This window comes from Vigna unguiculata, chromosome 9 (assembly GCF_004118075.2).
Source record: "Vigna unguiculata cultivar IT97K-499-35 chromosome 9, ASM411807v1, whole genome shotgun sequence".
Lineage (NCBI taxonomy): Eukaryota > Viridiplantae > Streptophyta > Magnoliopsida > Fabales > Fabaceae > Vigna > Vigna unguiculata.
The window spans coordinates 8,882,625-8,908,834 of NC_040287.1; the positions used below are offsets into that span (position 1 = coordinate 8,882,625).

Genomic DNA, 26,210 nt, shown 5'->3' on the forward strand with positions numbered 1-26,210 from the left:
ATCAACAACAACACCATTACAATATCATTCATCAACGTCAAATCACTTCTTTGAGTCTTTCTCACGAAAACCATCTTCATCCATTTCCCGCATATATGTATATATATATAGATATCCTACGATAATTCTACAGCATCATGCGTTCGTAGTTCCTCGCAAGGTCTTCTCTTTATGGGACAAGGTGATATAAAATCCGTACGTATGGCTAAAATGCTTTTTTTTTTTAAATAATATTTACGTACTTTTTCTTTGCATGAAATATTTGGATAAACTTGCCCTTTTGTTTAGAAATAATTTGATACAGTGAAGACTTTTTTATTATCAAAGTAGTGTAATGTAATGTAATGTTTTCACAAAATATATGGAAGTAGAGAAATATTCTTTACAAAAACTTCGAGATATAAAAATTGTGTTTCGAAACTTTTACAGATTGTTTTAAAAAAATTATGCAGCTAAACAATTGTCGTAAATTACATCTTTAACCACATGGAAGAATTTCTTTTGTGTTTACTTATGAACAAAATTATGACAGTTTATAAGAAATTTGTGACAGTTTTTAGCTATTTTTTAAGAAAATGATAATATGCATTCGTGCTTTGAATTTTGGTTGTTAAATTTCTGAATTTTCTAAAAGCTATTCTAGATAACTTACCATGTTCGTAATTTATTTAAAGTTCATACATTTGTTAATAAAAATAAAATAAAATTGTACCACTTCAATAAAAGAGCCGTAAATGTAAGTACTCTCTTTCTCTCTCTCTCTTAAAAGTCATAACTTTAACAAACTACAAGTACTTTTCACGGGAAATAATAAAGTTTGAATTTAATGAAAATTAACAGTGGCGAAATTTCTTAAAATATTCAACGCAATTAAAACACAAGACTAATTCAATTAAAATAACTCATAACAAATTTTCATTGTACTATTATATGATAAAAAAGTCCTTTCCTTGCGTCTAGTGACTTAATTTTATTCATATCTCTCCAATAACGATACTTATATTTAGTAATTTAATTTAAACTTTTAAATTTTGATATATCATATATTGAGAGATAATTAGTACGAAGTGAATGACAAATATTGGTCTATTAAATGGCAGATGACTTTTTATTTTTTATTTTTCATGATGAGAGAATAAGTATAAGTATTAATGCTTTAATTCAGTGATCAATATACATTTTTAATTTTTTTTATATATTGTGTATATTAAAGACACTTATATTAAGGAGAATGGGTATCTGTTGTTAGAATTATTTATAATACGTGGGATAATTATCCATGATGTAAATTTATATACATAAATATATAGTTATAATAAATAAAAAGTAAATTGTATTTATAAATTTGGGTTAAATATGATTTTGATCCCTTAACTTTCAACTTTCAGTCATTTTTGAAATTAGTTCATTTTGAAACTTTGAACCAGTTTAGTCCTTCATCTTTCGAAATATGTGGATTTAGTCATTTTAATCAAATTTTGTTAAGTTTATTTGACATTTCAAACACCTTTCATTATAGTATTTGACTTAACATTAAAGAAAAAATGTGTCAAACAGTATAAACAACTCAAATACAATCCTGAAATACGTACGGAACATCAAATAAACCTAACAAAATTTGATTAAAATGACTAAATCCATGTATTTCGAAAGACGAAGGACTAAATTGGTTTAAAGTTTCGAAATGGACTAATTTCAAAATTCACTTAAAGTTAAGGGACCAAAAACATATTTACTCTATAAATTTATATACATAAATATCTTAATGTCATGTTCATATAGTGCCACGAATCATATTATTGTCACATGACCATGCTTCTTTTCAATTTACTCCCTTTTTTTATAATTTTGATTCAATTTGGTCCTCACTTTTTTTAAAATGAAGAAATTTGATCCTCTCCAATTTGTGACCAAATTTATTATCTTTTTTTATAATTTTGATTCAATTTAGTCCCACTTTTTTTTAAATGAAAAAAAAAATTGATCTCTCTCCAATTTGAGACCAAATTAGTAATTAAACTTAATTACAACTTATATATTGCAGTGGACAAAGGATGGACTAACCTTTGGTTGGAGTTTGATTCGTCACTAGTGAATTTTGTAAGACCCGTAGAATTTAATTAATTAAATAAATAATTAATTAATAAATACGGGTGGGGTAATAATTATGACATTAAATTATGGTTGGTATGATGTGGAAAAGTGCTAGCTCATATGGGTGAGAGCACTTTGATTGTGCGAGAGGACTTGGGTTCGAGTCCTATGTATGCTAACTTTTGATGTTATGGTTTTGTTATTTAAATTTATGAAAACATGTTCTTGTATATTATGATAATTGAATTGTGATTCCTAGCATAAAATATGGATTGGTTAAATGGTTTGTTATTGATTGGGCAATTGCATGGTTATGGGTTCAAGTCTTGGAGAACTTACATTAAACTTTATATTTTTGGCATTTTTGGTTTTGACGTGAATATGGAAAGGTGGGGAGGAAACCTAAGTGAGTGGGCAGCCAAAGGAGGCTGGAAGGGCAGCCAAGGGAGGGATTGAATGGCACATTATGTCTTATTCAATGCCATTTTCGTTTTAGTAATTAATCCCTTAGTTTAGGCACACTTTAAAAAGGAAAATTAGGTTAAGGGCTAAGGTTTGATAAGCTGATAAACTATACCTAAAGAGAGAGCTAAAATCTGAGAGAGTGTGAGAGGTTCTGGGTGAATTTACGTGGCTGAATAGGGAGGAAGCAAGGAAGGTGGGTGATCAAGGTGGATCCTACAAATTGTCAAGTTTAAGCGAAGGAGAACCAGGTTAGGGGAGCTGGACTCCGCGATTTTTGTTTGAAAAAGAATAATTACATGTGATGTTTGATAATTGAATGTCTATCTGCTGTTGTGTGCTTGAATTTCTGCATTTCTGGAAATTTTCCAGAAACCGCCTGGCGGGTGATGAATCACCGCCAGGCGACTCATCTGTTTATGTGAGTTTTTGGGACTCTGGGAGGGGAACCGCCTGGCGGCACATTCCCGGCCGCCAGGCGACGCTTGAAGTTACACTAAATTTCTGGGTTTCAGATGAAGCGCCTGGCGGGGTTAGTTGAACCGCCAGGCAGCGCGAGGCCATTTTTCCTGATTTGGGGTTTTCTGGAGTTCTGGGTTAAATCTAATCGGTGGAAAAGCTGTTGGTGATTAACAATAGATGAATTGGACATTACATGGTGTGCAGTTTACGCGATAGTAGGTAGGAATGAATGAAACAGTGATTTAAGGTGACGGAGATGAAATCGGAGTGCTCTTGGGATGAAATTGTCGTGATCCTTGCGAGGTAGGGTGGTAGTGAGATGGGGGGGGGACTGAAATTGTTGGAGTTGTTATGCCAAAATAGGAGGAATTGTATTGAGATATATGATAGGTGATGGTTGTGAGGGTTAACAGTGGCGAAAGAGAACAGGATGGCTCTCGGGTTTGGCACATCGCCTGGCGGGAGATTAGTTACCGCCAAGCGGCAGCGTTACAGCATTGGTAGACTGAAGTTTTGGTTGGATTGGTTCGGGCTGAAGGAGTGGGAATTCGTGCGGTGGGGTAATACTATATTGGGTGTGAACAAATTTAACTACGAGATGAATTGGAAAATTTGGAGAGTGTAGACTTAAGTATGTCTAATAAGATGGGGTCAATTATGGGGTGGACAATGAGAAGAGAATGTTGACAGATAGGTCTTAAGGCTGAAAAATACCATAGGGAAGGGAGTGCTTTTGGTCAGACTGGGTACCAAATAGAGGAGGATTTCATGTGAGCATAATGGAAGGATTAATCATGTTGTGGTCAGACTAGGGGAAAATGTGTACTTGGATAATATGTGGTTGAAGGGGGGGATCTTCTAAATAACCTTAATTAGTGTAATGCATAGGCAAGATAGGATGAGAGGACTTGAATGAATAAAACTAGTATTGGGGTAACATATTCATCAAAAACGAGTGATTCAGGTAGTACAGAGCAAGTATGGGGAATAACCTAGGGGTGGAGTGTAGGTAAACCAGCACGTGACGACGTTCTGAGATGGCGCCTGGCGGTGGGATTCAACCCGCCAGGCGGTAGCAGCAGTATAGTGGGTCTGATTATCAGGAGGCGCCTGGCGGTGAGAGGTATTCCGCCAGGCGGTAGTGAGAACAGTGGTAGGTATGAAGCGGTGGCGCCTGGCGGTGTGGCTTGACCCGCCAGGCGGTAGCTGATAAGTCTGTATAATTGAGGCGCTTTGCGCCTGGCAGTACGCGACACCCGCCAGGCGGTCTGGAAGCTGTGGCGCCTAGCGGTACGTGTCCCCCGCTAGGCGATTTAGCTGCTGTGAGTCCTAGTTGATGGACTTCGTAGGGTGTTCTACAAGGTTTCTGGTAGTGCTTCAAAGGTGAGGTTGCTAGAGTTCCTTGAGTTGTGGCTCGGAACGTATCCCTTGAGTTGTGGCTCGGGATAGGGGTTAAGCACGTGGTATTCCTTGAGTTGTGGCTCGGAATAGCATCTCTTGAGTTGTGGCTCGGGATGGCGGATGAACACGAGAAACCTTTGAGTTGTGGCTCAGGTTGGCGAGTGTGGCCGGTATGAGTGTGCTGGTTGTGGCCAGTACGGATGGGTCCAGATAGATTGCTCTCCTCAGTTGTTGGCTGACGAGTTTGGTAGTCTTGGGACGATACGGGCTTTGTTCGTATGTGGGAACTCTACCTGGCGTTGCGGTGTATGATCCGTAGCATGTATTCCCGCACGTGCTCTATCGGTTGTGGCCGATAGGTATGGCAGCAAGTCACCTTGAAGTAATTAGCAGACGAAGTAGAACACGAATAAACGTATTGGAGATTGAATTGAGGGAATAAAAATATAGGACAATGTGGAAAGTTAATTTAAGTTATGTGATGTGTATGAATACTGATTTATATATATATATATATATATATATATATATATATATATATATATATATATATATATATATATATGTTTATAGCTTTGTATATATATGTGTTTTATCTGCTAAGCTCACCCTATCTGCGTGTGTGTGGCGATGATCGTGTACGCGGTACACGGGAGCAGATGCTGGTGATGCAGGTGGCTTAGGTGCAGCTTAGGCGCGGAGAGGGGATTGATTTGGGGAAACTTTTACTTGTATTACTCTGTTTTGGAAATATTTGTAAACCCGGATGGGTGACTTAATAACATTGGATTTGAATTATGTAATGGACGTTCTAAGTTTTTATCAGCTCAATTAATTAAATTTTCCCGCGTTTTGGGAAAATGAGGTATTATTAAACATGTTGTCTTGTTTATTCCATTTATTTATTTTTAAATTAGTAATATCCTGACGGGATGTTACAAATTTAGCTTTTGCTAAACCGGAAATGGCCCCTTGGGATATTAGAAATAGATGAAAAACTTGTATAGCATTAACACAAAACATGCAACTAACAATAACACACATCTACAGAGAAGGCAACAAATGTGCAGACAGGTTAGCTAATCTTGGATTACATGCAGAACATGATTTTTTGTGGTATTCCTTTTTACCCTTATCTTGTGGGGAAGATTTCTTAAGAAACCAATTGGAGTTACCTGAATTTAGATTTAGCTAAAAAAAAAAAACTTATATAAACATGTTAAAATATTTAAAAAAAATTATATATCAAATTACTCCATCTAAATATTCAATTTTTTTTTTACATTTTTACATAAAAAACAATCCATATTTAAACTTATCATTTTTTTAAAATATTAAAAATGTAAATGTGAAGTGACATTTGTAATTTTTAAATGTTTAACGTGACAAATATTTTGAATGTGACAAGTGTCACTTTATATTTACATTTTTAATATTTCTAAAATATTATAAGTTTAAATAGGAATTTTTTTAATGTAAAAAATAATAATTTAAATATTTAGGTGGAGTAATTTAATATATAACGAAAATGATGAATTGAACACTTTTAAAAAAATTGAAGAACTAAATTGAAAAGATATAAAATTAGGGTTTTTTTGAAAATTCAAATAAAATTATAAGATCAAATTAAGTACTAAGCCTATATTAAATTATATTTAATATAACTATAATATATATTTTTCTTTTAATAATTACATGTCTCAATTTTTTATTAGATTATGATAAATTATTTTTTAATATTATTTACAAAAAAAGTATATTGATAAAGAATAAAAAATAAATTCATTGTTTAAAAATAATGAAAAGGAAATTATTAATGAAAATGAGATAGATTCTACTTCTTCATATATCTTGAAACATTATATTATTGACCAAAATGTTTCGTTAGAGAAACCATTTTTTTGAAGTATTATACTAATGATCGAATCTAATGATCTCAAAATTATATTATTGACCCCTCCGACACTTTTAGTCAAAATCCGCTAGTAAGTACAAATAAATTTGATATACATGAAGAACTACCAATACATCTCTTCTTTGCGTTAAATTCACATCCTTTAATATATATATATATATATATATATATATATATATATATATATATATATTAATATTTATATCCACGAGTATAAATTTCTTGCTTTAGTATTTAATTTTTACTTTATAAAAAATATTTATCTTTGTTGATGATGTGTGATGATCACCAATTTATTAAAAATTATGATACATTTTGTAACGAAGTTATAAAGTGTGTGATAAATTGTGTTTCAAGTCATAATTTTACGTTTTTATGTCCTTTTTAAATTGTAAAAATTATTTTTCAAATGAGAATATAATCCTCTATCATACTTGAATCGGAATATAATCTTAATTTTTTATGACTTAAACTGTATTTTCTTTTAAATTGAAAAATTTATTGTCATTTACAGAAAAATTATCTATTTCAAACGATATGTAAATGGTTAAAGCACTTATTTGTTTCAACAAACCTTATTCTTATTAAGAAATGCTACTTTTTTACAAATTAATCATCATATCACAACTTCATAATGAATATTTTTTTTTCATTGAATGCAATGACTATCATTATTTTGTGGCAAAAATAAAGAACTGAAAAGATGTTTTATTTTGTCTTTATATCACAGAGAAGTACATTATTCCCTTACTAATATCACCTTTATGATAAATTTCATCATTAATACTTTCGTGGCTGAATTATTGTGCAGAATGTTTTCATCATAAATGTTTTCTTAATGAATTACTTATTTATTAAAGTGTAGAAAAAAAATAGTGTAAAACTGTAGATATATTTTAGTGTTTGTATAAAAAATTGAAAAAACAAATGAAACGAACAAAATTGTAAAAACCTTTTCATATTATAATTTATTATATATACCAACATTTCAATAATTATTTATATTATAATATTTTTTTAATAATAAACATACAATCTGAGACAATAAATATATTTTAGTAAATAGTGACGAGACTCGTTACTCAAATTAATTACAAAGATTATGATTAAATTTATCCAGTGTAACTTAGTTGTTAAAGATATTTTGGTTATGATTTTAACTAAAATAAATTTAATAATTATTTAGCATTTTCTTAAAAAGTTATTAATTATTTTAAAAACTATATTCTATGTGTACGTATATGTAAGTATCAATCTTGAAAACACATAATTCATTTAAAAGATATTAAATGATATAACATTTAATAAAAATTATACTAACATAAATTAATATATATAATAAATGTGTAACTTTGACTTGTAGTTGAAAAGAAATATAATTGTGTGAAAGTAGGAAATTAAATGAACTTGGCTAATCCCATAAATGGAGGGATGCGACTCTTTTATCCACAAATACAAATCAACTTCAACTTTCTATCATTTCCCCAATCCAACAATGTAAAACAAAACAAATTTCAAACCTTTTCTTTTCAAATTTCTTACAACTCATTATTTTTAGAAGATGAATGATAAGGTTGCAAAAGGACACATCCAATGTACCAAACCACAAACTCTTCATACTCTACAATATAACAATTAACTAAAACTAGATTAAATTTCATTCAATTCTCAACTAATTTATTTAAAAACTTTTTATAAATGGATTATTCAATTCTTTTATATTTTATTTTGAGCTTTTTACATATTTGGTTGTAGTTTCCTTTATTGGTTTTAAATCTCATCATTTAAATGTTAGTTCTTGTTGTCTCCTCACATTTTTGTACCTTGATGGCATTGTTATTGCTAAAATTGATTATGTTTCACTAATTCTCTTTTACCATTCAAAAATTTGTCTTAAGGTGAAGTTAATTCTACAAATCTAAGACCCTATAATAATTTTTTTAATTACTTTTGGTTGTGGTCCCTTCTATACTTTGATGATGATGGTCACATACCCCATCTTAGAATCCTCATCTACAAAGAAAACACAATCATTCATAATTTTTGCTACTACCCAATTGTCTTTGTACTCGACATCTCAACAATTTCATGCAAATCCCAAAACTGCATACTTGTCCAAAATCAATGTCCTCTTCCATTGACATTGCCTCGTTAACAACCCCATTTTTATTGGCAATCATAAACTTCAACTCATTGTAGGATCATCTGTTTGGATCACCATGTATCCAAGATAACCCTAAAACAAAGGCATGCTTTGTTAGGAACAACTAAATTTAAACAACACATGCACATGTAGCAGTAATAAAGATTCTACATTACTTGTATCTGTATGATGGTTTAGTGATAAAGTTAGAGGAGAGGGTGACAGAGATTGTAGATTCAAATTTTGATGGATTTTTCGAAAAAGGATCACTGGAGAGATTTAATACTAATGAGATATGAGTTTAACTCACACATAAGGGATAACCACCATTCTTACCCCAAAACCTTAAGACGATAGGTTTATGGAATACTCAACTCTCATTTTTATTCAATATGGACTTAGACTCACACTTGGATTTTCAACAATTTTTTCACTAACATTTAAGAGTTATAAAGATGATTTGATGAGTTTGAGAAGAATGGTAAAAAAGATTGTGAGTACACTATTAAAATACTAATAACTAACATTTACCAATAAAAAAAATTATACATTATACACATTTTAAGAATTTGATGAAAATTAAGATTTTGCTTCTTATAAATATGAACTTTAAACCTTCACATATTTCTTTGGGATGAAGTAAATATAATTTCTTTTTTAAGTTTACTAGTATGCTCTGAAAATTAATAAAGACCTTTTCTTCTCTGAACTGTGAACAATTCTCCTTTTTAAAATTGCCATGATCAAAATAATTGTACATGATCTAGTAGGTTAAGAAAAAGTCTTGGCGGGACAATAAATAATGAAAAGAACTTTATATTATTTATTTTTTTTACCTTTAAAAGGAGATCAAAGCAGCTTTTTTGAAGTATAAAAAATAGGTAAAATCTATTATCGATCCGATTTAAATATTGAATTAGGTTCAAAGCATGTGGCTTGCAGTGTAGTTTATCTTCAAAGCATGTGACTAGGGTTCAAAAACACTTTATAGCAATCACACATCAACTCAAATTATAATAAAAAGAAGTTGCTTTACATGGGTTAACAGGTCATATGAAGTTCAATTCAATCTCATTAAGCTTTTAAAAAAAAGTAAAAACTCAAATTAATTGACTGTAGTAATACATCTCTTAAAGAGTTAAATGGACTATAACTTGTCTAAACTTTTCTTTTTAATTTTTTAAGTATAAGTTTATATATATTAAATTATATTTTGCTCTACTAAACTTTATTTTAAACTTATACTTCTTCTAAAAGTATTTGAAATTTTTAGTTTCATAAAAATTTTCAATCAACTTTGGAAGCGTCAACAATGGGGCACAATTATCTTTCAGTGTAATGTGTTTTTGTTATTTATTTATTTGATTATTTATGGTTTAATCGGTTGTGGGTACAAGACTAGCTTATAGTGAAGTATCGGCAATTGATGAAAGATTTAAGTCCAATCAGAAGGCGACAAATGGGCCTTATCAACCCAATTGTTCCTAACTTTTCTCCTTGGATTCATAATGATTTTGGACATAATCAAATTGTGTTTTTCTAATAGTGACTTTGGATCCCTCTATCTATTATTTTCCTCACAAATGCTACGTCATACTAATACAATTCTGTGATATCTCATGGGAATAATACACTATATTAGGTTTTACATCAAGTGTATTTAGTTTTGACATAATACCTTTTTTTTAATGAGTATTTGTATAAATTGTTTAATACTTTTTCTAATTTTTTTTATTCAAAGTGGTTTCCATATTCATTATAAGAGTTTATGTTTTTTCTCGTCATTAATTGTTATTATTTTTTTATTGAGGGAGTCGAACTCACAACCTCTTTCATCATTCTTTCCAAACTCATTAAGTCAACTTTATATATAACTCTTAATTGTTAGTGGGAAAGTTGAACCTACGACTTTCTCTTACCCTCCCTTCCAACTTTATCACTAAATCATCCTTATATCTACATGTGTCAATTTGGTCAATGGCCCATGGGTTAGCCCTAACCCACTCCTTGCTAAGTCTCCTTTGAGGGGATCCCCCAAAATGAAGGGGCCAAAAAAAGCCGAAGCCCTCAAATCCTCCTCTAAAGTGGGTTAGGGCTAGGGTCAAGGTGGGTTTGGCCCACTAAAATACTTTAACTAATTTTTAAAAACAATATTTTGAGCTTGAGTCAAAGATGAAGTCAAGTCGTCTCAGGCCGACCCGAATTGAAGGTCGAGACTAGACGACCGAGCTAGGTTGGACCAAAGACCGAGACAGGTTGGCTCGGGCCAAAGACGAAAATGGGAAGTACCGGGCCAATGGTCGAGACGAGCAGGAACAATTTGGACAAACAGTCGAGAAATGTCAGGTTGAGGTGATGGCCGAGACGATCCAACCCTATTTTCTCTCACTTTGAAGTGAACATGTTTATCACCCTCAAGTCATGCCTCCCTAATTTCTCTGAATAATAAATTTTCACAAGTGAACAGAGTGTTAGTCTCACATCTACTTCAACATAAGTGCAATGAGAGTTATATAATAATTTATAAAATTTCTTGCCTCATGTAACAATTTGAATTGAATGAGAATTGAATTGCTCGTATAAAAATCATTTTTCTTGTTTTTAGGTCATTAAATAACTAATTTTCCTATTTTTTATTTAAAAAATCTTCCTTTGAAAAGAACCAAACCAAGTTTCTAGCACTTATAGAAAAAATATAATTCTTCTAATTGAATGTATTGTGAATTTCTTTATCAACATTCTCTCTCGTTTTTTGTTTATAGTTTTTGTATTTTCTTATTACATTTCTTCCTTTTATAATTATACGTTTTTTATTCCCTCAAATATAACCAATATTTGTTTATATAATGATTTATGTAAAACAGTAAATGCATTGATCAGACTATTTATGAAAACGTGAATGTGATAATTTGTTTAAACTTAGAAATGTGCACTATTTCTGAAATATCAATTTAATTGAGTTTTAAAAGCAAAATCATAAATAAAAAGAAAAAAAATTCTAACAATATTTAAGGAACGAAATAATGTATTTAAGAAAAATAAATATTTTTCGTTTTCATTGAATAGTTAGATATTATTTCTTTTTGAATAGTAAGATATCATTATAATGGATTTAGGTTTTTTTTAAATGATTTAAATACTGGTTTCGTAAATATATAATTTTAGTTCGTTTGATTTTTTAATTATAAATTTAGCCCTCTAATTTTTATATATATCATTTACTTGTTAATAAGAAAAAGTTATTATATAAAAAATATGTAGTTAATTTTCAGATTTACTATTAATCGTCCCTATTATCATTGATAGACATATAACATTTTCTATTATATAATATTCTAATGGCTAATTAAAATTACTTAAATTTGAAACACTAGAGATGATCATATTTACGATTAAAAATTTATAAGATCAAAATTATGCACCATAAAACTATAGGGTTAAAAGTGAATGTAAGTCTAATTTTTTTTTTGCATATTAGTAGAAATCAAAACCCCTACCAAGAAGTTGTAATGTAGCTATTTGGCATAGTAACCTCATCTCATTATTAGGTAACAACACTCTTAGGCTAATGAGTAAATTAATTAATTTAATAATATATTAGTTTATTAATAATGTCTTTCACTATATGAAGAACATATCTTCTTAGAGTACCTAGAAAGAATATGCGATTTTAATTAGGTTAAAATTTCCTACATTTCATCAAATTTTACCTCTCATCTTATTAAAAGTTAATGAAAAATATTTTTGGTAAAAAAAAAAGGTGATTTATTTTCAAAATTATTTATTATATTCTTAAAAATAAATTCTAAAAGTGATAGGAGAAGCGATAGGGCATAGGAAAAAAATAATAACAAAATACATAAAGTAATTACTCTGGTTGTGGTGGTGGTGACATCACACTGTAGTTGTGATGGTTGTGGCATGGTCAGCGTTGCTACTCCAATTGTGGTGATTGTAGAAAAATAAACAATGAATTAGGGCATGAGTAAATTAAATCTAAAGAGGGAAACAAAATTGTACGCAGTAAAATCGAACTCGAAATCAAACGCAGTGAAATCAAAATCAAACGTAATGAAATCAAAAATTGAAATTGAAATCAAACACAGTAAAATCGAAATCGAAGGCAATGAAATCATACGTAGGATAATCGAAATCTTAACGCAGGAAAATGAAAACGAAATCGAAATTGAAAGTAAGAGATGAAATCGAAAGCGAAAAAGTGATAAGAAGTAAAGAGACGAGATTGGAAGCAAAGAGAACGATCTTGATTACAGTAAACTTCAAACATTGAGGCATTGCAGGAGAACGGTGGAGGCATTGAATGAGAACAACGGAGAAGGTGTTCTTCTTCCTACGTTGAAATTACCACACGACAAACATGAGAGACTCTCTTTAACTGAAAATTTTAAAAATTATAAAAAAAAAGAAATGATATACAGTCCTCATAAAAAAAATATGAGATGTAAATTCGCTTGCATTATCAAGATGAATTTTCTTAATTGGATAATCTGGAAAGTGAACTTTTAATTGTGCTAATAATTTTGCACACGTTTGATTACGAGTTGATAAACAAATATGTGACCATCTAATTGATTCATCAATTAAAATCATGAAATATCTAAATAATTCACACGATGGGTGTATTGGATCACAAATATCACCTTGTAGTCGTTTTAAAAATGAGATTGACTCATTTCTAATTTTTCTAGTAATAGTCTTATTATCAACTTTCCTTTTTGAACATACAGTACATGGAAAATCATTGAATTGAAGAAGTTTTTGACTCTTAAGTGAGTGTTCACATGAGTTTTTTAACTATTTTTTGCATCATAATAGATCTAGGATGACCCAACTGATCATGTCAATTAAGGAATTCATTTTGATTCATAAGCTTCTCGCTTACAATGACATGTGTTTCAATTGCACTAACATATGTGTAGTACAAGCCATAAGAGAAGCTTGATAATTTTTCCAATACACATTTTTTAATTCAATCAATTCTAGTGATATAAAGATATTTCATATCTCATTCATTGTTTGTCTCAATATGATATCCATTTAGACAACTATCCTTAGAATAAGTTTCTATTAAATTTCGTGGTAAAAGTATAGTAGCTCTTCTAAAGCCTTCAAATATATTTAAAGTAGAAATAATGTTAATATTGACTTCTGGCGTAATCAAACAAGAGAAAAACAAATATTACTCTTGAAAATTATATGAATTGTTGCACTATCAACATGACACAATATATTTATTAATTAATACAACATTACTCCATACTAAACGATCATACATATAATAACATTTTGATAAACTTAATAACCTTAACTCATTGAAGGTACCACCCAAAAATTATCAATTCTGCAAATCAAATAATATCAAATAAAATTAAGTATAAAACATCATCTCCAAAATAAAAATTGAACCTTTATATATGTATATGTATAGTATAACAAAATAAAAACCAGAAATCTATATCAAAACCCCAATTTTAGATTCTTACACATAATACGTACATTTTAATATATCATTGACTTAAAAGATAACCATTTGTAATATATGTATAATGTATAATATTGATAATTATCTGTAATATATAATTGCAAAATTAGATTGTCTTAAAATTAAGAACATAATATGTGAAAATCTATTTCTTAACACTCACATCAATAAGGTGATCAATGCTTTCATATGGTTTAGCAAAGAAAATAACAAATCAAAATGAATGACATCCATATGGTCATAATCAAAATCATCATCTTCATAAGCAAAGTGTGTTTCTAGATTCTTCTCCTTATTTTTTAAGATGCTTTAGTGTACAATAAGTACAACTCAAATAGTCTTTATCACCGCAATAATTATTTATATTTTCATCTTATTTGCCATTATTTTCACCTTTTTTACAACTATGACCATGAAAATATGAATTAAAGATATTGTTACATTCACTTATGGGAATGGAACAAAATCAGTTGGGCATATTTCATGATTTTTCATTAAAAACTTCATAGTTTTGTTTAACCACAAAAGTCATGAAATAAATTCAAAATATTTGTGAAATCTCTTTTCACGATATTGTTCTTCCGAGAGCAAATTAGTTGCCCAGATGTTTTATTCTCTCTTTAATGGCATCACCAAGACTCATTGCATCCAAATGTATTCCAACATTCAATATCCAATATAAGTAATTCTTTATTGTAATATAAGAATCACAAATTCAAATTTTGTAAGATTTGACATATTTAGAACTAGCACATAAAATAATAATAATAATAATAATAATAATAATCAAAACAATAATAATAATCATCATAATAACAATAATAAGACAAAGATGAAAATTGATAAAGTCAAACAATTCTTATCACAAAAAAAAAATACAAGATAAAATTGTAATTGAAGAAAATGATTAGAAAGGACATGAATTGAGACACACAAAGTATTGTCTTTAAAGAGAAGAAGCTCTCACTAGCCCTAAGGTGATTGAAGCATGGTGTTGATAAGATAACATGTTATAAAATAAAGCTAATCATAAAGAAAAAGAAAAGAAAGAAGAAGAGAGAATAAAGAACAATTTTTCTAAGTCTTATTATTGACAGAAAGAGTCTATACAAAATGTAACTCATAAATAATACAAATCAAATAGTTGATACAAATATTTAAATTTCATAACGAACAATTAATCATATAAATAATTGTATCAAATTAATCAATCATTAATTCATAATTAATATATATATATATATATATATATATATATATATATATATATATATATATATATATATATATATATATATATATATATATATATATATATAAAAGCCAAGTGTGAAGTGAAGAGGATAAACACAACTATAATTACTCCAAAATTTATTCTCTTTACCTATTCTCACCCAAAATTATTTATTTGTATTCAAATATTGTAATTACTTCTATCCTTCAAACTTCAAGTTTTCACTTTAGGAAATTAAATTTATTATATTTTTATTTGTTATTATATCTTTAACTTGTATTTATCACCGGTAGTAACTTTGATCGTACTTAAATACTCTTAATATGTATGATGAAAATGATAAATATATACATATCTCATTGTACTACGATAGAAACTGTTATCACTCTCGAATTCTCTAAATATCCCTAACGAAGATCCATACAAAATTAAAGATCTAACATTTCACATCTCAATTCTTTCTTCTCTCATCTTCTATTTCTTTTTGGACTCTACTTTTGAAGAATGTACGTTTTACATTCTAAGAAATCTATTCCGAAATGAATCCAAGCTTGCAAAGAAATCAAGGAATGTATGAAGAAATACCCGCAAATTTAATGTCTTCATACTTTTACGAAACAATTTTATTGTATTACCACACGTGTCCACATCTTTATTGTATTATTTTTTAACTTAAAATTTAATTGTATTATTGTTAATATATTCTTTTAATTTTGGATTATTATGATTATCAATTTATAACTTCAAAATACTTCTAATTCTTTTTCAACCCACAGAACTAATCTAACAATGTTCTACAATTAAGGACAAAAGTGACAGTTTACCTTATTTATGTACACACTAAAGTGCTCTGACATTTTATTGGATTTTTATGGTTGAATTGTGTGATGAATATGCATGACGCGTTTGACTTTCAACAAGTCGATCAAGAATGAAAAGTGAGAGAATTCAAAACTCTGGACCAAAAAATGAAGCAGTAGAAATTGGAAGATAGTATAATGCCGAATTAGGCACCTTCCTTTCCAGAAAATATGTATATATATATATATATATATATATATATATATATATATATATATATATATATATATATATATATATATATATATATATATATATATAAATCGGGAACGCTGGTTCATTAAAACCATAAAAAATGATCAAATAATGATGACTACACTATATTCTGAAGTCAGTCACGGCATATGAAATATATACAATTGCCGGACGAGACTTGCATGTAGATAACAATTAGCAAAGGCTTGTAGAGGGAGGGAGTTTAGATCATACAAAAACGAATTATTATCTATAATTACCCGAAATGGGGAACTCAAACCTTTTTCTTTGCATTGGTCACCAGATTTCTGTAGATTGAAATTGTTGAGTGAGTTCCCAGCTTAACTTCAGTATACCGGATCAAGCCGTTAGACAGTGTCATTGTACAAGTCTGATTGATCAAAGGAGTGTGCTTGAGGAATGAGAATAGGCTTCTCAGTAGGACTTGGATCATTTTGATATTATCTCAACATGCAATTTCATGATTTACTTTCTCGCCTTCTTACCTGCAATCCAGAGCTCACAAGTTAAGAAGAAATGTCATCTCAACATTCTTATTGAGAGATAGGGCAGGGAATTCCTTAGTGCCTAATCTATGGTTAACTTCAGAGTGGTGTACGTTCTTTCATGATTTCAAGGCTGAGCACAAAAGTCAGGGAGAAAAGAGATAACAGTAATGCAATTGGGACAGTCATGAGCTTGATTTAATATGGCCCTCATACCTCTCTGAAACCATGATCTCCGGACAGTTCGCCGTATGTGACGCTCATGCCTTTCCAAGAGCTCATCGACAGTGTGCATTTGAGATAGCAGGGGCCCAGAAAATTCAACCCTTTCTCCTTGATCTTGAAAACTCTGCATGGATAGTAATGAATGATACTCAAGTCAATGCAAGGAGTCAGAGACTATTGCATAGTTTACATTTGGTCCAAGAATTTGATACAGGTAGGGCAGAGCACAGTAAAGTAAATAAATTTCTTAACAAAAACTGAAGAGTATGAGCTCTTATCATGTACTGATTCATTTATGATCATATGATAGGAAATGCAAAACACAATGTGGTAGGAGTTTGCTCTAGGACTCACCTATGGTCTCTGTTTTTTATTTGTTTTATTTTTTTAAAGTATTATTTTAGTTTTAAGAATCAGTTTGGAGAAGTTATATGTTGACTTATAGGAGGTTGGTTAATTGCAAGTTATGTTTTCTATATTTTGAAAAAGTTATGTTTTTTAGTGTTTTAATATTGTAATTATGTGTTGTAAGAGTTAATGAACTTCTTCTCAGGTGTCGAAGATCAGTTACTGTACCATTACAATACTGTACAATATTGTTGACATTATTGAAATATATATTGCTTTTCAAGATTGAAATCGGTCCCAAGTCCTATTAGCCCAAATTTCTGACACAAAAATGTCAACAAAATAAATCAATTCATTGAAAAAAAAATCAGAAATCTTAAGTTTAAACAGTGTCATCATCTCAACCATGGTTCATAAAACCAGACCAAACTGACCGTTTCGACCAGCAATCGGTTCCCGATCCAGTATGATTGTGGTGGTGCAAATTTGATGATGCTTAGAAGTAATATCAAAGCGATAAAACTAGTCAAAACAGTTCAATAAAAATTAAAAAGTCACAATTTTACTTTTTTTCTTTTAAAGATAAAAAAAAAATACTGATCATTTTCTTTTTTATTCTCTATATAAACTCGTTATTATTAATTAATATTGGTGTATATTTTTAAATTTTTATAATTTTAATTTATGTAGACATATTATTTAAACTGTTATATATATTTCAAAAGTTAAGAACCTATAAATTTATATTTTTTTTAGTTTTTATCATTACAAATTATGACTATATTTTTTTTAATCTAATGTTTATTTATTTTAATTAACCATTAAACTTTTGGATTGATTTAAAAAATAAAGTGTCATTCTTCTTTACATATTTTAATGTTCCAATTAATTCTCTACATCATAATAAATTCCTAATTCCGACTTTCTCACAGTAAATTAATCTCTACAAACAAAATTAATATGCTAGCGAGTTAACTTAGATTTCATCTCACGGCAGATGGCCAACTTACCAGGTTATTTCTCTTGGATGCTGAATCTTCTCGGTGATATATGGCCATAGACAGCTCTTGTGAATGGTACTCATCCGAAGCATCAAATGAATCTGGGCGATCAAACTTACTCCACTGATTCTGCACTGAAAGCTTAGAAATTTCAAGCAGCTGATGGCCCCTAGAATTGACGCATCCCCCACAAAACTCTTTATTTTCCTGGTTTGTGGAGTCCAAATTATTCCTTGAATTTAATGTAGATGGTTCTGATGGATTGAAAATATGTCCTCTTGAAATAGTTCGACAATGGGATCGAAATGAAGCGTCATCTTTTCGGGTTTTTGCCCATGCAAATCCACTTGATGTTGAAACTTGTAACGGTCCAGAAAGGGGAATATCTCCTTGAGAAGCATTCTTCGTATGGGAAGCATCTTCAGCTTTACCACTGGATGACTTCTGTGCTTTGCCACCTATTATAATCTTCTCTTCTTCATGGTTGCGGAAAGATCTACCATTGACCTTCTGGGAAGTCTGAGTTTGACTTGCTAATTCCTGCAAGTGCAACAAGTGAGAATTATTTTAAGCTAATTAGCCCATTACTGTAAACCAATGTGCATGCGCATAAGAAGAAATGCTAAGATGCAGAATTGAAAGTAAAGACAGACCTCTGCTGGGGCTAGTTTACTGAATCCCACTGGCTTTCTGGATGGTTTTCTTGTTTCAGTTCCACGAACTCGTCCACTAATCTTTTTCCTAAAAGTCCATTATAATTTCATGAAAAAAATCAAGAACAATATACAAATAATGCTAATGAAAATGGAATTGTGAATAATAGATTTTGTTCGATTTAATTTGTTAAAGACTGTTGATTCACTGAATTTTTCTGTTTCAAATCCTTTAAAGATATATATAAAAAAGACAACATAGCATTAGGATCCAGCTAGTGGGGTCTGGGGATGTTAGAAGTAATAGTTTTGCCGCGGCCGTGCAGAGAGACTATTTTTGAGGGCAGATATGCTAGAAAACATAGTTGGCAGCCTAAAGGAAAATCTATTGGCTACCCGAAATTTTATTCTCTTCGTTTTTTTTTTTTGTAAATGCTTTAATATTGACAAATTGAACTTCTTGAACATTGTTACGATTTCATTTTTTTTGTATTTTCATAAATCATAAAGTTTGGATATCACTCTAAATATTTTCTAATTCCGTTACTCTGGTGTCTAGGTTCTCCTTAAAAACATCTCAATAAAATAATCCATGGAAAAATCTAGAAGTTGAAGAGAAGAAATATGGACGTTATAAAACAGTAAGAACTATTCCCTTCTCATTTTAATCTCTCCCTGAGGCCAAAACTAGACCCTGATCAAGTTTTCAAACTAAAACAAACCTTCTATCACAGATTGGTTAAAACTAAGTGAAATGCAAATGCAGGCATTTTCTTGATTTCACCAGCCAAATAAGAGGTAATCCAGAGACATCAGTTGAATATGTAACAACTAAAGCATTACTTTCGAATAACTCTGCATAAAATGTGAAGTGAATATTTGTCTCACCTTGACTCTTCCCTGTGTTTTGCATCGATTTCCTTGCTAGGTGGGTATATCGGCAAGCTTGATGGGTCACACGCATAAGGTTTTGTTTTGAAATACTGAAAGTGATAAAGGCCGTTGTATCAGAGTACAGTTTTAGAAAAGAGTTCATATCATATTTCAATGACTCACATAATCATAAATTTTGCAGATAAATGATGAATGGCTTTGTATCTAGGAATAATGTCATAAAAACGAATTGATTCACATGATGGATATCCACCAAAAATATTGGCAAGAGAAATCAACAGATAATGCAAGAAAGATTAATGCTATGCATAACTAATGATATGCACAAAATTAACCTACTTCCGATGAAAGAGCAGATGTAGCAGTCCCACGTTTGTATGGTTCTACAGAAAGAAGAGTTTGTAGTAGATGTATACTGGTAGCTGGCAAATCTTTAAAGGATTGTCGAAGGCAACTATCATATGGTTGTTGTGGCTTAAATAACGTTGCATGAGGAAGTTTAGTCTTTTTCCAGTATTCATCAGGTGGTGAGCCACAGAGCTTAAAAATTTTGTGCAATTGTTCAACCTGCATACGTAACAAAAATGAATTTAGAAGAGTTTCAAAACAACAAATCAAACAGTGTCAATTTTCATTTCCAACTGATTCATTTATTAACCACAAAACTGACTAGCATCCGGTCTAACATTTTGAAAATTAATGCTAATAGGTATCATACATATTCTTTAGTTTGAGTACATTCTCCACTTTACCTTTTGAAAATATAGAATGGGGGAAACCCTAAACTACCGAGCAGGCAATGATAGCAATCTAAATGAACCTATTGATAGATTGCAGTGAAACCTCTTGCAATAGGTATGGGAACTAAACTTCTGCTCTGTTAAATATTTGACTGCAAAAGTATGGAATTATAAAAGCTTCTACCATGTAAACATGAAGGCATGTTGGAAAATAAAACATCTCTATTCTGAAAAAGAAAAAGGAACCTTTGTCATAGGAAGAAAGAGGATATCAAAATTACAGTATCATTTCCATATCAGTTGTTTCCTTATGTGTTGAGGCATTATCAAATTTCTTCATTCTTGTACATTATCATATCAGAGTTATTTAAGATTTACCTTTGACTCATATCAATAGATTAGCCATCTTTTTCTAACAAAAATGTAACAACTTCACTACATTAACATGCACCATAACAGGGCAATTCATACATTTTGGTAAGGCTAATACCTCCGTTCTCCCCTGAAGTATAGGCTTCCCAACAAGCAGCTCCGCATAAACACAGCCAACACTCCAGAGATCCACAGCCGGACCATAGTCCGTCGAACCAAGCAAAAGCTCTGGCGGCCGGTACCACAAGGTAACAACACGACTAGTCAGAGGTTGCCTGTGCCCAGAATTGACATAATTCGCCAAGCCAAAATCCGCTACCTTCAAAACCCCTTCATTATTTACCAAAAGATTCGACCCCTTAATATCCCTATGCATGACTCCCCGCAAGTGACAGTGCTCAAGACCAGCCAACAACTGCTTCATGTAGCACTTAATCTGCTCCCACAACAAAATTATTCCACCCATTCAACAATAGAATCACCAATCATATCACACCCCACGACAATACATTAATTACTTGTATTACTATTACTAAAAAAAAACTTGGATAAAGTATCCTAGTTACTTTTGGTACTTTAGTTAAAACTAAAGTGTCACTGTATTCTAAATTAATATTACTGAACTGTTAAAACTAGTTCACAGGATAAAAGTTGTCTTCTATTTATATCACTAATGAATATAGAATCTCCATCGTACATCCTCATTTCAAAGATTAAACAGCTTGAACAGTAAAATTTGTAAAAGTGAACATCACAACTACGAGTGATCTGACAACGAACTACAAATTTAGCAACAATTACCAAAATAAACTGCTGCAATCTTAAGAATTTTAGATTTTGATTTAACGGAAAAACTAATCGGCAGAGTCATAATCATAATGAATCCTGCTTATATAAATATATACATATATTCTTTTGCCCGTATTCACAGGTGGATATGAGATGGAAACGAGATGCACAAAAGAAACCTGCTTCTGTGTTTCTTTGAAAAATGTGATTAGTTTAGTAGTACCTGTGGTTCAGTGAATTTGATATCAGGGGAAGACAAGAGCCCTGTGATGTCATGCTCCATGTACTCAAAGACGAGGTAAATGCTACACGACAGCCTCGAAGTAATCAAGCCCTCAAGCTTTATTATATTGGGATGATCAAGGCGTCGCAGAATCAATATCTCACGCGCCATGAACCGCACACTCTCTGGTTCGAAATTGTCGAACCGCACCTTCTTCAATGCCACTATCTTCCCCGTCTCAAGCTCCCTCGCCCGAAACACACTGCTATACGTTCCCTGCCCTATCTGTCGACATCAACCATCACCCACAAATTACTTCATCATCATCATCATCTTAATAATAATAATAATTACTATTACAATAATAATAAACATAACAAGTAATAATAATAAATTAACAATAAGGTTAGTTTAACTTTTGTTTATTAGGTGACGGTTCACCTTCTCGAGTTTTTCGAAGGCATCGGCGCAGAGGGGGACCCAGCCGTGAATGGCTTCGCCGGCGACGGCGCTGAGCCACGCTGGCCAGCCGGCGGCCACGTGTTCTCCCTGAACATACTTGTGAAGGTTCCCCAACCTGAAGCTCAACGAGTCGCAATTGGAACTCGTTCTCCCCGACTCACCGACCTCGCTCTGACTCGCTCCCCCCGACTCGGTCCTCTTCTTGCTCCTCTTCTTCTCCTTCCTCTCCGACTCGCCCAGGACCGCAGCATTGCTCCGAAACGCGCCCGAGTGGTCAATCGCCGGCGTCACGGACACCGCCTGCTTCGAGCTCACACACCCCATGGATCCCGGTCGGATCCTCGGCCCAATTCAAACTGCCACACGCAGTCTATGCCACGCGTCTTTTATACTTGTGCGAAGAAACAAAGAAACAAAGCAAGAAACACAAAGCGAAGCTGAGCAAAGCAAAGCGATTCAATTAGCAAAACGCAGAAAGTGTTGCTTTGTGTTTCTCAGTCTGACTGCTGCGGCAATTGCGGGAGACCGGGGAAAAGAGATTTAATGAGGAAGGAGGATTATAAATTTTAATTTTTTTTTTAAATAAATAAATTGAAACACTACAAAGTGGATCCACTGGTAGTACCTATAAGCAGAGGCTTCAATATGCATTAAAAAATGGAGAAAATTTGGATAAAGTTAACCAACAATAGTTAGGCAATCTTACTAGATCACAGGTAAAATATTTTTGGATACGCAATTATATTTCATAAGCTATTTTATTGTATACATTGATAAATAAAGGTAAAAATTTAGTTTTACTTAAAAAAAGGTATATTTTCTTGCAACAGTATTAATCACCAGAAATAATAACTTTTTGGGATAAAACTGCTTCATTTAACACTGGTCAATCCATATTTTTAATAATTTTGTAGAAATTAAAAGAAAAAAACATGGGATGAAAAAGCCTGAATCAACGGAGGGAGGGACCTATAATGGAAAAACGGTGAGTGCGTGCAAAAAATGGTGTTTGAAAGAGCTTATATATTCTCTGCATTTGTTTGCATTCGTGTTTTGTTTTTTGTTTTGTTTTCGTGTTGTGTTCTTTGGTTGTGTTGGGTTGTTCCGAAATAGCCAAGGGAGGCGAGAATCCATGCATGGCAGAGATTTGGCTTGCAGTAGCTGTGATGTGTTGTGGGCAGCTTCTTCTTCCGTTTACTTTGGATTTTGTGAAGCGCGTGGCACGTGATCGTGTAACTCACTGATTCGTCTGCAAATGATTTGATTAATTATTTAATTAATATTCTGTTTTGCTTTTCACACTGGTTGGTGTTGACTTGAAGGGTACTTGATTTGTCTCCTAATTCTTAATTTCGGTTTCCTTAATTTTAAATTTAGAGGTTTTACCACTTCACGCCATGGTGGGGATGTGAAAGAGAAACATTCAGAAACATCCAATTGATTTTTGTTAATTGGGAAGAATGGTTAAATTGGTAATTTGGTTTTGTTTATAGAGAAAGATGAGAAAGAAAAAAAAAAAGATGGATGAGGTGTAGACTTTACATTTCTAGATCTTCTTTTCTTCCTCTCCCACCTCTGACAATTCCTCTTTACTTTCATCACTCTCATGGCCCACACATTACTGAGTTCATCTTGAAAGGTAAAATAATAATAACAACACCAACAATGGTGGGCCAAACATTTCTCTGCTACCAAATTCTCCATGGTGTGGTGCCACTCTGGAAATGCAACTTCCACCATGTTCACATTCACCTTACTTGTACTTAATCAAATTCACACTTCAACTTGGAATTGAATTTATTATATACGAAACTAATTTGTAAGACTCTCTGAGCCTTGTGATGTGGGACTTGGGAATTTTCAAAAGTGGGTGTGAAGGGTAGTGATTAGGGTTGGAAGATTAAAGCGCACTGAATCAGTAGTTTGGGTCCATCATGTCACCCAGCAGGAAATTAGTCCAATTCATCTCATTCCAATTTGATTATCACAAATTAAGTTTCTAACTATTGCCATTGCCACCCCCATTCAACCCTCCTCACACGAACCAGAGCAATGAATGGTGTTAAAGTTCAACACCTAAATCAACTCTTTTATTTGTTGCGTGTTTGGTGGAGGGGGTGCATTTATTTTTAATAATGAAATTTTATTATAGAAATATTTTGGTGGTTATAGAAAATTCAAAGTTATATTTATTTTAAAACTAATAGCAGCAAACAATATGTGCCCTGTTGTACATACTTTTAACATTTTATTATTTTATTATTACTATTCAAGAAGTACACAATGAACTGTGCATGTTGCTTAAATAAGCTGTGTACTACTTTAAACCTTACCATTGTTACACATGTTTAAATACTTTGCACAAAATAATTACTTCCATGCTAAGATTACCGATGTGAGCTTAATTTAAGTATATGAATGTCATAGTTAACCTGTATATTATAATGTTTAAAATAATTTCTTCATTGATATTTTTTCTTTACAAACATAAACAAGATATACGTAATGTGATATAACAATCAATTTTATTAAGCAATGTTTCTTTCTTAGTTTGAAATACATTCTCAATAAAAAGAATAGAGAAAATAACAATAAGTATCTTGAAAGTACCAATAATAATTTTAAGTTGGGTTGATATATAAGGATTTTATGCATACAATTGATAGATATTAAATTCTTAAAGTAAAGTTTGAGTAAGAATTGTGTTACTTTACATTGAAATCAATTTGACACTCATCGCAAACTTGATAGTTTCTTGCAGCTAAAGTACATATTTTTTTTTTATCTTTTATTTATTTGTCAAATTGTTCATACAGATTTTTCCTTGGAAACTTGGGAAACGACATGCCGACCAGCCGGTTTCATGACTAAGTCAAACAACTGAAAAGCAACTTTTAAATCCGGTGCATGCTAATTAATTCTCTATAGTTGAACATTAATTATTATAATAAGAGTTTGCACTTCAATTATTATTTTGGTCATTAGTTACTCTCGATATTGTTAATTTAGAATGGTGAATATCTGTTATGGAAGCTTTAGAAATGATTAAGCATGGTGAATCTATAGATTTACAGGGAAAGATGAAAAACATAATGATTTTCAGTATTTTTTGGTACTCACAGGGCACTCACTGCACTATATTTCTGTAACAATTTAGTGTCACAAGGTATGTTAACCGATGTTCGGTCAAAAATAATTAAAGAAAATCATTAAATTTTTAAGAATTCATTAATATTAAATAAATTTTAAAATTAACTATTAATACAATTTTCTTTTATTTAAAGAAAAAAATATCCACAAATATTATAAATATTATATGATTGAGCTTTAGTGATTTTAATCGATTAAAGATAATATTTAATCAATTTAAATAAAGTTTTTCAGCATGGTTTCAACTCTTATTATAGTGATTAACATTTGAGGTTTTCTATGGATGATTTTCTTTTTTTTTTTGTTGTGAAGGTTTCCTTATATGATTTCAGCACCAACATTGTTGTTCAGTTTAAAAAATTAAATTTGAATTTTGTCTTAATCACCCTTCAATGCTCAATAACAACTATGTCACTCAAGCTATTCATTCTTCATTTCTTTCCAAAAGTGTTGTAATTCACCAAAAATGCATTAGTTTTACAATTATTTGATATTCAATACATTATCATGTAATTTCTAAGTAAAAAAGTTGATTCATTTTCGGTCAAAATAATCATATGCAACTCAAGTGTAAAAA

The 26,210-nt window shown here is 31.2% G+C and overlaps 1 protein-coding gene across 1 annotated transcript; it reads right to left on the minus strand.

Moving 5' to 3' along the window:
* Window positions 1-16,355: 16,355 nt before the first annotated feature.
* On the minus strand, window positions 16,356-23,095 carry LOC114195917 (protein IMPAIRED IN BABA-INDUCED STERILITY 1). Its single transcript, XM_028086363.1, has 9 exons — window positions 22,463-23,095; window positions 22,022-22,306; window positions 21,128-21,445; window positions 20,237-20,464; window positions 19,892-19,986; window positions 19,004-19,091; window positions 18,360-18,890; window positions 16,993-17,125; window positions 16,356-16,776 (listed from the first exon to the last, which is right to left on the minus strand). Exons 1-9 carry the CDS (start codon window positions 22,805-22,807, stop codon window positions 16,757-16,759), a joined length of 2,043 nt encoding a protein of 680 aa, XP_027942164.1. The 5' UTR covers window positions 22,808-23,095; the 3' UTR covers window positions 16,356-16,756.
* Window positions 23,096-26,210: the final 3,115 nt, after the last annotated feature.

Excerpts from the sequence above, each read along its gene's own strand:
- LOC114195917 (XM_028086363.1), bottom strand. The coding sequence starts at position 22,807 with ATGGGGTGTGTGAGCTCGAAGCAGGCGGTGTCCGTGACGCCGGCGATT. Across the intron at positions 19,092-19,891 it reads AAACACAGGGAAGAGTCAAG|GAAAAAGATTAGTGGACGAG; the intron begins GTGAGACAAATA and ends ATGGACTTTTAG. Across the intron at positions 17,126-18,359 it reads CATCCAAGAGAAATAACCTG|AGTTTTCAAGATCAAGGAGA; the intron begins GTAAGTTGGCCA and ends CTATCCATGCAG.